At 32.7% G+C, this 15,098-nt stretch overlaps 1 protein-coding gene across 8 annotated transcripts in view; it reads left to right on the forward strand.

Moving 5' to 3' along the window:
* The window catches only part of LOC148614757 (protein C-mannosyl-transferase DPY19L3-like), a 50,973-nt gene that overhangs the window by 24,655 nt on the left and 11,220 nt on the right, over window positions 1-15,098 (forward strand). For 7 of the 8 annotated variants that reach the window (XM_088589090.1, XM_088589092.1, XM_088589091.1 and 4 more), the window contains 5 exons: window positions 5,702-5,792; window positions 8,011-8,132; window positions 10,748-10,893; window positions 11,440-11,563; window positions 14,528-14,662. In XM_088589090.1, coding sequence (XP_088445216.1) covers window positions 5,702-5,792; window positions 8,011-8,132; window positions 10,748-10,893; window positions 11,440-11,563; window positions 14,528-14,662 — 618 coding nt within the window. Of the gene's footprint in view, window positions 1-5,083; window positions 5,165-5,701; window positions 5,793-8,010; window positions 8,133-10,747; window positions 10,894-11,439; window positions 11,564-14,527; window positions 14,663-15,098 lie in introns of those variants that run through there. The other variant, XM_088589096.1, reaches the window with a different exon arrangement.

A 15,098-nucleotide genomic window follows, 5' to 3' on the forward strand; every position in this document is an offset into this window, starting at 1 on the left:
TTAGATACTGTCATGGTTATGACTTGGTTTATTACATGTCAACCAGGGCATAGTTTAAACATGGAGTCATGGACTCATTCTAATTGCAGAGTCTTGTTTAATATGAACCTTGTGTAGTTTTGAAAAGTAAGTTTGATTTATATTGCAACCATTCAGTTTGAGCAGTCAAAATGCACAGACCATAGACAAGGTCACTCGTCGAATATAACTTCTTGTCATATTGTTTTGAAGTTGCCAGGATGTAGCCTGCTTTTTGATCTTTTTCTTCAAAATTGTTGTCGTAGGATGAAAACAAGGTTGTAACAGTGCCCAGACTTAAACTTTGATATCATTTTCTCACAATTTTGAGTCTCATCTGTATATTGTTTTTATGTCAAGTCAATGTATTGTTTTTATCTTTAATTTTTTTCACCTGAATGTTTCAGCATCCTGTCTTTTCTGATTCCAGTGATAAGACATTATTCACTGTAATTGCAATAACGGAGGGGTGGACCGGGGGGGTGGGGGGGGATAATTCATCCCTGCTCCCCTTCCACTGCCTACAACCCACATGACTACTGCTTTTGGACCCCTTTCATTTTATCCAAGTTATGGTTCCCAACCATAATCCCTACTTCCCATATTTTTAACTCCCCGTTCCCCACCCCTTCAACCACAGAATCCAGCCCCTTATTCCCTGTATCTCCATCACCCCTGTCCACTCTCTTAACAAACTCAACCTGCAAACTGTCTCTACATTTACTCAAAATAGTAATAACAAATGAGTGCAATATTTTGTGAATTCACAGTATACCTGTCATTACTAACACATTTTCAGAGTAGAATTAATGGACTCTGAGGAAGGTTATTTGTATACATTAATTTACCGATGCTGAAAGCTTTTTCACATATTTCTATAAAATGACATATTCAATATACTTCAAACATGTTGGTGTATTAGTGGTTGCTCTTAATCCATCATTACTGGCTGTTCATCTATACAGACTCTACAACCACTCAAAATTTCAAAGCTAGAAAATTGTAATATGGGGGTTTAGGGCCTTTGTTGTCAATTCAGATCTCACCATGACATTATCACCAGCGTTTTATGGGTTTTCAATGTTAGAAAGTCCATAAACCCCCAAATTATTATCGCTTTTCAAAACCTGGACACTTGCAGTGCTTGACCCTTAGTGGTTTCAAATTTTGTGATATAAGTACCATGCTGTAATTGTTTGACCACCATGTCACCCCACCCCATTGCCCGTTTTCTATCAGAATTGTTTTTAAAGTTGTCAGTGAGCATACATTTGAAATACTAGTGTTCATTGGGAAATTTGTGACTTCCAGATAATGTTGTCAGCTAGAAATATTCCATCACTGCTAGTAGCTATTAATTCCGAGGAGAGTATACTCTTTTTTTAGATCTAGAGTATTGTGTTAAACTTGGATTAATTTAGAAAATATATTGCTTTGAAAAGGTCACCTATTGTAATTAATTCATCACTGTCAGTGTATCTTTGAGTGCCTGGAGGTTTTAGTTTTTGATAGGCATCTTGAGATGGTTTATCCAATAAATTGCAAACAAGACTTCTAATTTGGTAGATATGAATTTTGGAATAGGTCATATGTCTGAAGTTATTCGTCATCACTATATGCCTAAAGACTCTAATAAAACTTCAGTTTCAAATTTTGAATGACATTATGCCAATATGAACTTGATATATAGCTAACAAGTTTTCTTTTTTTAGAATATATAGGTGCTGGATTAGGTCAGATGTCTGAAGTCATTCATCATTACTTGTTGACTACTTATTCCAAAGGGAATTCATTTGTTTTTTAAGGAGCAACCAAAATTCATCAACTCTGCTAATTGCTTAACTAAGGTTTCTTTGTCAATTTTCTAACTTCAAAACTTGTTCATCTCTCCTGCGTTAATACACACCTCATAATCTGCTATTTGTGTACCACATGTAATAGGTCTTATGTCTAAATCTACATCATTGTATATATATCTTAATTCAATATGCTTTTTGTCCCCTGCCACAAAAGGGAAGGGGAGATAGAAATCAGACATGATTTTTTTTTGCCTTATACTGGAATTCTGCTATTTTAAATTATGATTCTTTTGTTTTACTGTATTTTTACTTCCAATTTTGCCAATTTCTGCTTTGTTTGTTGACTTCGTAAAATCATCCCTGAGAATTACTGGTGTCTGTCCTCCTGTCTATCCATCTCTTTGTTTCTGTCCTTACACTTCATGGACAGAACTCCTTGGATACTGCTCAACTGATTTTGTTTGAAATCTGTAGCATTGTTAGTTACCATAGATAGTTAATCACATTGCGCCGACATTTTGATTTGCTAAATTTTACAGGAGTTATGGAACTTAGTTGAATTTGTACATGCTACATTATAGGAACACTGAGGCCGCATCTCCTTGGATACTGTTCAAACTTTTAGAATTGTTAGTCACCTTTTGTTCTTGATGATATTTTTCAGTCAGTGATTGCAAATAAAGAGAGAAGAACAAACAAAAATTTGTTGAAACAAGCAGGTCATTGCCATATGTACACTGCCCCTGTAAAAAAGTTGAATTGCAAAAGTCCAATAACCTCTGTAAAATTTGTTGACTAAGAATGGTGGCACAATACAAATCCGCTTATTTTTACTACATTTTAGTTCCCCTTTTTAAACGAATTCATAAAGGTTATAGAGGAATTGCCTTGAATGTCAGTTCATCTGTCTGTCTGTCTGTATCTACACATTTCATGAACACAACTCCTCCTAAACCACCCATTTTTACAATAAAATTTGATGAGTACATAAATTACGTATGTAAACAATAGATGTTGATTGACTGCTAAAGTTGGTTGAACCAAACTTAAAAGTTTAACATGATTACCAAAATCCAAGTAAATTGTGAGGTGTTTTTTTGAGCTTGCTTACTGAGTTACAAATATAGAAAATGTTGCAGAAGCTTGTAATCTTGTAATACTTTCTGTCCTTAATCATCTGTCTTTTCCTCCATAATTGGTTTTCTCAACCAAACTTGAAAAAATTATATCTTTACTGATAAGGAAAAAAACCTACTAAGTTTCAGGATTAAATCTGTAGTGTGAAGACCAATGGTGTAAATAGTTGTAATAAGTTACACAATTGCAGTACATGTATAGCAAAGCTAATATTAAAGTGTAAAAAAATTCAACAATACTGGTACACTTCTTAGTTAAAGGAAATAACTTTTGCTTTTTTTGTGATACCTTACTGATAAAATTATTTAAATAGCAGTCTTTGTAAGAACCTTGCAAATTCTGCAAAATGTGATACACCTTAAAAAGGCTACATATTTTTATTTTTGTTATTAAGTTGCTTTATAGATCTATATGATGAAATGTATAATTATTCATTCCAATCTGTCTGCTCTTAGGTGATAATCCACATTGAAAATACAATAGTTACTGTCATTTACAGAGTTATCTCCCTTAGTTAGGAATTCTACAGTACATTCTATATAATTTTTATCTTAAAAGAGCACGGATTATATGAAAAACCACATAATAATTTCTGTTTACAATAACAATTTAAACAAAATATCAAAAATGAAAGAAGGCTTTACAACCATGAATCACATTTTGCATGAATGCTACTTAATTCAGGAAGAATCAGAGAAAAGTGCATTTAATTGATTAACTTTAGAAAGTTCTGCACAATTGATTTTGAATTTGTTCAAATTAATGAATACTAGACTTGAACAAATATTTGACTTGTATTATAATTGTTTGTCTGAATCATTAGTATGTTATCAAGCAATTTATCTCCTGGGATTGTTCTTCCACAAGATAACCCCTGAATGTCAAATGGAATCAATTTATTTCTTGCTTACTTACCTAAATTAACATTTTATTATTGTAACTAAGGCCCTGCATCAGTGAAGCATGTGCTCTTTGCTTTCTGCACTGTCAGTCCACCTGTAAATAATTTTTTTGAGGGCAAAATTTAAAAACTATACAAAGTGGTGAATTGAAATTTTTGTACATGAATTGATTACCATATAAAGGTATGAATCTGAAATTTTTGTCAAATTTAGAAAAATAAATTTAAAAAAAAAAAGAATCAATTTAAATGCAAGTAACAGATTTTAAGAATCAGGATATGTGAGTGCAAAATTTCAAAAACTATGCAGGTAGTTACGTTTTCTTTGAAACAAAATTTGCATTTGTAGTTACGTTTTCTTAGAAACAAAATTTGCATTTTCAGCAAACAACATAAAGTAAGCAGAAAATAAGACAAAAAAAAAACACAAAACAAAACAAAACAAAACAAAACAAAACAAAATCCTGTGGTAGTAACATGCAACAGATGAAGTAAAAAATCTCAGTAACTGCTAAACTGTCCATGATCCTAACGTTTAGCTAATACCATTAATGCCAATACCCAAGAATCACTGTGGTCTGTCTATTAAACTTCCTGTCTGACGACAAATTTGACATATGATTTATGGATTTCCAATACTTTCACTATTCTTGTAGTATATTTCTATTTCTTTGTCATCCAATATAGATATAGGGTACAATTTTCTTACTGTAGTATCTCTTTAACTCGGTCATAAATATCAGCATTACACTGTAATAGTAGTATAGCTTGTTAGATCATTGATATGTTTATTGTAGGACTAAAATAGCACATTGTTTTTAGCTCAAGAAATAGGTTTTTGATTTATAATTCTTTTGATAATGACATATTTGATGAAGCCATATACTATTCTTGATTGAACTAGAGTTATATGTGTACAAGGTAATTTTCATTTTATTTTCCTGTGAATGACATTAACTTTCTATAAAACAGTTCTATGAAGAGAATTTCAATTGATTTTGTTATAAAATGCCCTTTTCCCTATCATGCAACTCACTGTGATATTTATCTCAGAAACTATCGTAACATAAGAAAAAAAAGAAAGAAACATGTTGTTTTGAAGTCAGTTAAACAATTAGATAAGGGTAGTATTTGTCCAAGTTTGCTATATTCATAGAAGGTGTTTACATTAAAATTCACCATATATGGACATTTCATTCAATATATATAGACATTCTACTAAGGATAGATGTGAACAGAGAGAAACGATATCACAAATTTCAAGTCACATATCAACAAAACCTCAAAAGAAATTTGCTGACATATTAAGGTATTTACTATGGATTGAGAGTGAAATTTTGATTTTCAGAAATCATTGGACCACTCTTTAACATTGGACCACTCTTTAACATTCTTAGTAAAAATGAGACATGGTCCCCATCTAATTGAATCACTATTTACACTATACGTTAACGAATGAAATTGGATTCAAACCCTAGTACACCCATCATAAGCCATGTTATTATTATGGCCATTTTTGCATGAAAAAAAATACGTAGAGTGATTTGTGCAGCCCTTAAATGCACATGCAAATATTCTAAAGAATTCTGTGACTGAGTATATATGGTATAGTGGATGAAGATCTGAATATAGACAACTCTGTTCTTTCACAATAAAATTTCCTCTAATAAATCTTAAGTAAATGTAATAGTTATTTACTTTATCATGTTTAATCATTTGTAGGTACAAATGACAAAACTTATTCAGCCAAATGTTTAACATATGAAAATATGTGGTAGATATTAAAATTAATTCTTCCTCCCAGTAAAGTCGTCAGCTCAAGTTTAAAAGTATTTGTACATTTCAGGAAGTGGAGAGAGAAATATCATTCCGTACTGAATCAGGATTGTATTACTCTTACTACAAACAAATGGTATTGGCACCCTCTATTTCAGAAGGTAAGTTACATGAGCAAAAAGATTTAATTCAGTGTAAATGAAAGGTAATTACAAAATTACCAAATTGATAAAATCTAGGCAGTAGTATCGAGTTACTTCCAAGATCTGAATGAAATGACTCATGCAGTTCAAGTCTGATGATTAAAATATAAAACTTCACTGTCTGTCATTGAACATATCTGAACACAGGAGAAGGACTTACATTTCAGCTTTTATTGGTCACTCAACAGACATATTCAAAATTGTACAAAACCAACTTAAACAAGTAATGATGTGTTTAGATGCAAACACTTAAGTCCCCACAACCAGCGAAATGGTTGCTTTTACCCAAAATCTGAAGCTGCCATTGATGCAGAATGCCATTTGTACATTTTCATTGAAATGTATGAATTTCCTCATTCTTGATAGGTAGTTTCCTGACTTTGAATTCAGGGATTAACACTGGGTAATTTGAGATATCTATCCTCTCCTTTTCTGTCTTCCTATCCACTGGCATGGCTAATACATTATACAAGAAAGACAGTTGTCCCTTGTCTTTTGAAATGTAGACCCTTTGGCAAGATAATTCAGTTTTCTGTTTTAATTTTATGGTGAGTAAGACAGGTCATGGTCATTGTTACTAAGAATAGATTTGTATCAGAAAGTAATTTCTGTCACTTAAATTTACTCCACCTTGATGAAAGCTTTACAGATATTTTAATTGTTTTGAAATAACAAGAAAATTGAGTAGAAATTATAATGGGGAAATATCTTATAGCATGCTTTTTCCTGTTCAAACTGATGTGTTCCTACCAATCAATCTAGGCTTTAAGCCTCTAGATTAGTTTGATGTTGCTTTATGTTAAGTCTCAGATTTTTATTGAAAATAACTGGAAAAAGAATTTGTAAAGGATGACATTAGTGATTCCAGGAAAACTGACAAATGGAATAGGACATTGGTCTGAATCCTCTTTCTGTATTTTTTAAGTACTTCTCTGTTTCAGTATCAGGTGCAATGTGTTTAAGGTGTGGCACATGAAAGGAAAAAAAGACAAAAGTTTTTATGGCATTGTACATGTACTTCTACCTCATGACCTCCAGAAATAAACATAAAAGTGTAAAGTTTGCCCTTTTAAGATTTTGAAAGTTCAAATTTAGTTGAAATGCACTATGGAAAAATGGCAGGAAAATTTTTCAGCACCTTTTCCCTATATAAGCAGTAAAAAAATATCTGTATCTTAGATGCTTCGGGATAAATTAAAAAAAAACTTTTCAGTTGTTTTCTAGATGTATTGAATGTACTTGAGGTATTACAAGACCAAATTGAGAAAAATGATATGCCACCCATTGCCTGATTCTTACACAAAATGGTACTTAAGTCTTGAACTTAATGCCACAATATATTGATAAATGCAAAAAGTTAATGGTTAATTCAATAGTGCAGAATTTTTTTGATGATGAGATCAAGTACAAAACAATAGTGTGAATTGTCTGTAGACTTGTTAATAATAAAACAGGCAAATGTCTTTTCTTGTGACCAATCTATTATTTTAGCAATGGGAAATATACAATGGGTAAGATATATGATGAGATTTTTCAAAAATTACCTGTTTGCTTGGACTGTAGTTAATATAAAAAATATTGTGTATTTCCGGTAACATCTCCTTCAAAATTAGTTTGAAAAAATTTATAGAATTTCAGGACATTGAAACGTACTGGTTGTTGATGTTCTATTTTTTTTATGAATTTTGAACCTCCACATCGCAAAACAAGGCGATTCTGTTAAAAAATTGATGATGGAAATGACGAAAATCGGTATTTTTTTTTGTTTTTGATTTTTCTTTACACCAAAAAAAAATTTGGGTTTGAAGAGAAAAAATAGGGTCAGTGGGGTTACTGGAAACACAGATTTTTTTAGGCCTTCATTATAAGAACGAGAATAAGTACACTGTTGTCTAATGACTAGTTGACCTTTAACACTACCGATAGGTTCCATTATTCAATTGTCAGACAAATTTACTGTTTAATTATTTTGTACAGAAACTCTATGTATATAGTTAATTTGTCTGCCTTCTAAGTAATTCAGCTGTCTTAGTGATTACTCTTTACTTTGATTTACAGTTTCATTTGCATCAGTCAGTCTGTACATGGAGACCTTAACAAACTACCTTTTTATAAAGGAACTAAACTTGTAAGATGTAAATAAAAATGTAGTTGTGACTTACTTTTCTGTTTTTAGGATTGTACCAGCTAACTCATGACAACATTACAGAGCATCCAGACATGATGAATGTTTTAGAGAGGATGAATATCTACCAAGAAGTAATACTCAGCATTCTCTACAGAGTTCTGCCCATAAAGGTAAAGTCTTAGGCAGGAAGTAACACTCTGTGTTCTCTATAGAGTTCTGCCCAGAAAGGTAAAGTAATAGTCCATATTTTAATCTGAGTTCTGGCCATAAAGGTATTTTAAAAAGGTCTTTAGGCAGGACTTTACACAACACTACTGATAACCATGGTGTGTGATCTTTGGCCTTGAACTTTGAATATAAGGTCAAATTGGTGTTTTTTGTTTTTTTTATCTGAAGTGCAAGTTATAACTTCTTTGTCTTTATTATATGATTTTATATGATATTGCATGTGGTTTTCAGTCAGTCTGCCTCAGCAAGTTTTTCACAAGAATTTATTGATGGCATGTGCTTAGGGGAATAGATTATGTCTACTGATATCAGTAACTCACAGTATTCATTTTCTTAAATTAGATATTGTATGAATGAATGGGTTATTTAATTTAAAGCTAGGCATTACCAAGGTAAGTTACTAAACTGCAGAATGATAAAGGTAGTAGCTGACCTTCATAGTTGCATTTCATCTTCCAGTAGGCCTAAGAAAAAGGGATTTAGGTGAAATACATGTATATGAATTCAAGTTTAATAAACTTACATTTGACTACTAGTATATTTGTTTGGACCATGTCTTCGAAATTGTGTGTTTTCATTTATGTATACTGTATGATAATGATTGGCCTCAAGAAACTTGTTTTTACCTGTAACACCAATGGTGAAAGCAGGTCTGGTAGCCACTCAACTCTGTCTTCCAGGCTTAGGAGGTACATACTTTGTGTAATCTGTAACTCATAATCTATTAAACCAATGTTATTCAAACTTTGCACTGTATTAATACATATATTGCAGATGTGGCTTCCTTTTGTAGGAAAATTTGATAACTGGTGTATTGAAATTTAAATTAAATTTTTCCTACATTTGTAGCATGTCAAACTGAGGCATTATTTCAGCAGCATATGCTTTCATCAGTACCTTACTTCAAGATTTTTAGCTATAGCCATCACTTGGCGTCCATTGTCGTTGTCGTCCATCGTCATTAACAAGTTTTCAAAACTCTTCTCCTTTGATACTACTTGACGAAACCGTTAGGTTTAGCTAAATTCTGATGTGGGGTAAAAGTGTTTAGCATGATGAGATCTATCTGCAGTTAAATTTTCATTTTAATCTGTTAAGGTCTCACTAACCACATTCGGGTCTAATGGCCACCCCCCTATGTAGTACCAAAAACACACTGAACCTAGACATATGCATTGTAAATGCATTCTTTGTGTGTATTCTTATTAAAAGTAGTCAAAATAAAGCTGAGAATGTTTTTTTTTAAAATCACATATGTAATTTACTACAAAAGTGTATGAATATTGGTTACATGTGTGAGCAATTAGCCTCCATGCTGTCAGTTAGTAGAAAAGGTGAAAATGTTGATTTTCAGTATTTTTTATTCAAGTAAATTTTGTTAAGAATTTCTATGGACATTGTACCATTAGAGTAATGATTTTGAAAGCCTTATTTTCCAAGCTTTGCAATGGTATGCAACTTTGAGGTGTCATTTGTCCCGGGAATTCACAGTCAAACATTGAAAATTACTTGTTTAATATTTAAAGTAATGGAAACATTAGAAGTAGTGAGACCTAAATCATGTTGGAGTTATTGCCCTTTTTCGACGTTTTTTGCTATTTTTAATGTTATTTCTTTCAAAAATCTTCTCCTCTGACACTACTTTACCAATTCAAACTAAACTTGGTATGAATGTTCCTACGGGTATCCTTCATAGAACTGATATGGGGATTTTTAATCCGTTGAAAAACATGGCCGCCGTTTTTAAAAATAGAACATAAGGGTGTGTGTGTGTGTCAGACAGTAGTTTTTTTGCATATATCTCCTAGACCATTAGGTTAAGCTAAATTTTTGTTTTAATCCATTAAACCATGTTAGAGTTATTGCCCCTTTTCAGCGTTTTTTTTTCTGGTTTTAATGTTATTTCTTTCAAAAATCTTCTCCTCTGACACTACTTTACCAATTGAAATCAAACTTGGTATGAATGTTTCTAGGTGTATCCTGCATAGAACAGATGTGGGGGTTTTTGATCTGTCGAAAAACATGGCCACTTTTTCTAAAAATAGAATATAGAGGTCAGACAGTAGTTTTTTGCATGTATCTCCAAAACAGTTAGGTTTAGCCAAATTCTTTCAGTAGCAGAAATGATCCTTATTATTAGGACTACAAAAGTCTTCAGGCATAAAAGTTGTCAGGCGACGCCTTGTAAGAGTTATTGCCCTTGAAAGGGGAAAAAATGACAGGTTTTTTTTGTAAGTTTTCAGCCAATATCTTGAAACTTTCAATTGCTGAAATGATCCTTATGATAAGTCTTACCGAAGTCTTCTTGAGTCAAAATTGTAGGACAATTACTTGTTTAATTTATTGCCTTTGAAAGACAAAATTCAACCAGGTGAGTGATTCAGGCTCCTGGGAGCCTCTTGTGTAACTTGCTTAGTGATTGCATATACTTATGCACTGACAAATATAGACAAATATATGATGGAAGCAGGTCAAGGGAGGTATGGGTCTTGTTCACCTTAGAAATACTTGTAATGTTTTTTTTTAAAGTCACACATGTTATTCTTTTTTTTATTAGAGTTTAGTAGAACCAGTCTATTTCTACATGAACACAGTTTGGGGTCTCCATGCCATGTTAGTTTGGTCCTTGTTTGCCACATCCTGGATGCTGAGTGGTTCCTGGTTAGCTGGTATCCTTTCTGCCTGTTTCTATATATTCAACAAGTAAGGATGTACAGTTAATTAATGTTGGATTGACTTTTTGCATCGTTTCAGCCAACATTCTAAGGGAAATTAAAGTCTGATAGCGTATACCACAAGCATGACACATGTACTGTAAACATATTAATTTTCATGGATTCTGTCAAGTGAACATACTTGCGAGTATCATTTTTCGTAGTTTCAAAAAGTGATAAGTGTTGTATTGTGTTAAAAATCAGTTTCTGTGGAACTATTTTTCGTGCTTTTCAGGCCACAGTGAAAATAGCGATAAATAATACAATGCCCAAATTGATATGTTTACAGTAGTTAGTCAATTGCTTGTCCATCCCAATTGATATTATCAAGTTCTATATTTTGTTTATTCTAATAAGTTTGATTTTGATGTTATTTGTATCTATCTTATCATATATCTTATTAAATCAATAGAAGTCTTATCATATATCTTATTAAATCAATAGAAATCTTACATATTACATTAACTATTTTCATAACATATGGTTTATTTATCTAATAGAAACATACCAGTATTACTATGATTTCTAATTTCAGAATAGACACAACAAGAGTAGAGTATGTAGTGCCGCTACGTGAGAGTTTTTCACTGCCATTTCTGTGGTTACAGGTGGCTGCCATATCATTCTATTTTAGACCAAATATTTCTGTTGCCAAAGAGGTGAGACTTGTTAATTGAAACAATTAAACTGTACTATTTTTAGAATATACTCAACATTGGTGCACTCAGTCCATTTATGAAACAGATTTGGATAGGAATCAGATGTTAAATTTTTTTATCAGGATTGAAAGGTCCTTGACTTTTCCAAGTTTCATTGGTACATTTTAGGAAAATCTGAAATAACAATAAAGTATCAATTAAAAAGATTGACGATCCAAGGCTTAGGTAAATGAAATTTCAAAGGTCCTAGGTCAGGAATTAAGGTCCTGCACCTAGAAACCACCATTAATATGCGCCCTACAGATTGTCCAGTACAACATTTTTCCGATGCAGTTGGTATTTAGTTTGCTTTGACATCATGTGATACCCATGATGGCTTAACCATGGCAACATAACTGATAGAGTTTACAACCTTGCATTTCATTGGACAAAAGTGATAGCAACTGTGAAATTCAAGGCTCCATTAGGGTCATTGGTGTCCAGAATATTTTCAATCACGTTTATTTATTGCATTATGAATAATCATTTATACAAATGTATGTTGAATAATTGGAAATAGCTTACTCGCTGAACCAATTAATTAATTGAATTATGAAACATAGCACAGTGTTCATACAGTTAAACTGTTCACCAAATGTTAGAATGAATAAAGTGAGAAAATGCGTCGGCTATCTTTTTTAAAGATAGAACTTGTCGTTAATAGATTTGAATCTACTCATTTTTACCCAGTGTACAAGCTCAATTTTAGAAACACAATTTTAGTGTAGATTTTTCATTCAGGATTTACTTTAAAATTCCAGTTACTGCAAAATTGGTATATTCATTACTGCTATTGGCATTTTAAAGCCAGTTACAGTTGATTGTGAAATTACCATATCTGTCAATCTATATTTCTTTTTTCCTGCTCATAGCCAGACTGTAAGGCTTCAAGTTTCATGGCTGTCCATACATATGTGAATATATTTTTGTCTGATGAATTTTTATCAGTTAAAACTTAAGAACCATTCATGGAGATTCTGTATGCAGGTACTGTCAGGTTGTAAGGTTTTCATCTTGGTCACACATCCACTTCCTGTTTCCTGACATCTAACTAAAATTTTAACCAGGTTTTCAAGAACAGTGGATGGTTAAGTTGGAGACTGGAGGGTGCTGTAAAATAGACAGTCTTTGATAGAATCATATATGAAATTTAGAATTGTTGTTTCCTCAGCAATGAAGAAAATCTGTATTGATTTTCATAAGTTTTGCTGTTATTTTACGAACCTTTCTACAGTGAAAAATTGGAGTATTTAGGTAATCTGGTGGGAGTATTTGAGTAATCTGGTGGGAGTATTTAGGTAATCTGGTGTTTATGCATACTTTTCAAACTGAATTATCACCAATACTGAGAAGTATTTTTCTTAATGTTGCAAACATTTTTGTACATATATCTGTAAAATAAGAAAAATTGCAATGATAAATGTACTTATACCTCCACAAAATTTTTGGGGAGTAAAAAATCACTCTCTCTCTCTGTTCTGTCTGTCTGTTGGTCCATTTGTATGTTCACATATCCTGTACGACAAATTCCTCCTTAACTGCTAAAGGAATTCTACGGAAATTTTATAATAGGGTAAGTCATTATTTGGACATGTGCATGAAGGAATATGATCATTGCCCAATATCTATTAACTTACTTGCCTTTACTTAAACCCTGTCATCTATTCTTGGACATTGGTTGTCATTGGATTTTCATCTTCTTCTATCCTGGGCTAGCTTGTCAATCTGATCCCATGTCTTGCCCTGTTGTTTTCCCTCCTGTTCTGTTGATCGTCTCCATGAGTTTATAGGTCACTCTGGCTTCCTTTGGCCTTGTGGATTCCACCTTATTGCTTGGTTTACCATGTTGGTTTTGGGCTTTCCAAGAGTGTGCCCTATGCAGGTCGACTTCCTCATTTGTATTTCTGTAGGAAGCTGGTTCATCCTTTGCCATATTTCTTCATTTGTAATCTTATCTTCCCATTTGATCTTCAGAATGCTTCTAAAACATCTGGTGGTAAATGTTTGATGCTTGAGTGTTGTTGCTTTTGTTGACTGCCAGGTCTCAGAAGCGTATAATAATAGCACATATTTTACATTAGAATTAAAGATTTTCAATATGGTGTTGATGGTAATTTATGAGGATTCCCATATTGGCTGTAAGGTTCTCAAACTCAGCTGCTGCTATTCCAATGCAAAATTTTATATCTTTGTCTGTACCACCATCATTGCTCACAATACTACCCACATATGTAACTCTATCTACATCTTCCATTTCGTCTTCACTTAGTTTATATTTTGCTGTGTTTGTCTCATTTATCTGCATAGTTTTTGTTTTTCCCTGATTTATTTGGAGTCCAATCTTTTTACCCTGTTGTTCCAATGTTGATAATTTTGTTTCAAGGTCTTATGTCTGTGTAAAAGGAGGTCTATATTATCTGCGAAGTCCAGATCTTGGAGATGTTTTTTAGTAGTCCACTGTATACCTCTGGGTTGGGAATCTGTAGTTGTTTGTAGTTGTTTCCATTACCCAGTTCACAGCCAACAAAAAGAGGAAGGATGATAGTAGGCATCCCTGGCACATTCCTGTTACTATGTTGAAAGGTTCAGTATGTGTGTTTTTGTGAATAACTTGGCATGTGCTTGGTTCATTTGCCAATCAAACTATTTTTTTGGAATACCCTGATTGTGTAGAAATTTCCAAAGTGATGATTTATTAATGCTATCAAAAGCCTTTCCAAAGTTCACAAAACATACATATAGTGATGAACTCCATTCGAAAGACTGTTCAGTTATTATTCTCAGTATGGTTGTTTGGTCTTTACAAGATCTATTTTGCCTAAACCAAAATCTGTAAAGGGAGATAATCTAACTTAAGTGTTTATTGAAGCATGGGTTTTTTTTCGTGAGCTTGTTCAGAGTATTTGTAGTTATTTCTCATTTCAGAAAGTGTGTATATGGATGATCCACATAAGTACATTCCTATTTGCCTTGTTCTGGCAGTTCAACCAGTTTGTGTTCCTACTACAAGCCTTTGCCTTGTTTGGTGTGTGGGTGTTAGATATGATACCTCCCAGAAAGGTAAGGATATTAGGTGTGTGGGTTTATATATGATACCTTCCCAGAAAGGTAAGGAGATTAGGTATGTGAGTTTATATATGCTACCTCCCTGCAACTGAATCACTCACAAACTAAACACAAAGTCCTTTGAATTAGGACTTTATTTAGTTTGTTAGTGATTCAGTTGTGTTTACACATCAATAAACTCTAAAAATCACTTTTATTACTTAAAAGTCCAATTTTTAGCAATGAAAACTATGCTTTCACTCACTGGCGTCATTGTTAATTGCAATATTTTGTTTCTGAAGGCATTTATGCAGAATTAAACCTTTTAATTTTCCTGACTTAGACCAATCAAATTAAATGTTACATAACAATTTGATTTATAGTATTATAATCATGCACTTCTATAAGTTCCACCAACATTTCAGATAACAACAAGAAAATCATTTCTGAA

This window comes from Perna viridis, chromosome 6 (assembly GCF_037379345.1).
Source record: "Perna viridis isolate PV_CMFRI_1.1 ecotype Kerala chromosome 6, ASM3737934v1, whole genome shotgun sequence".
Lineage (NCBI taxonomy): Eukaryota > Metazoa > Mollusca > Bivalvia > Mytilida > Mytilidae > Perna > Perna viridis.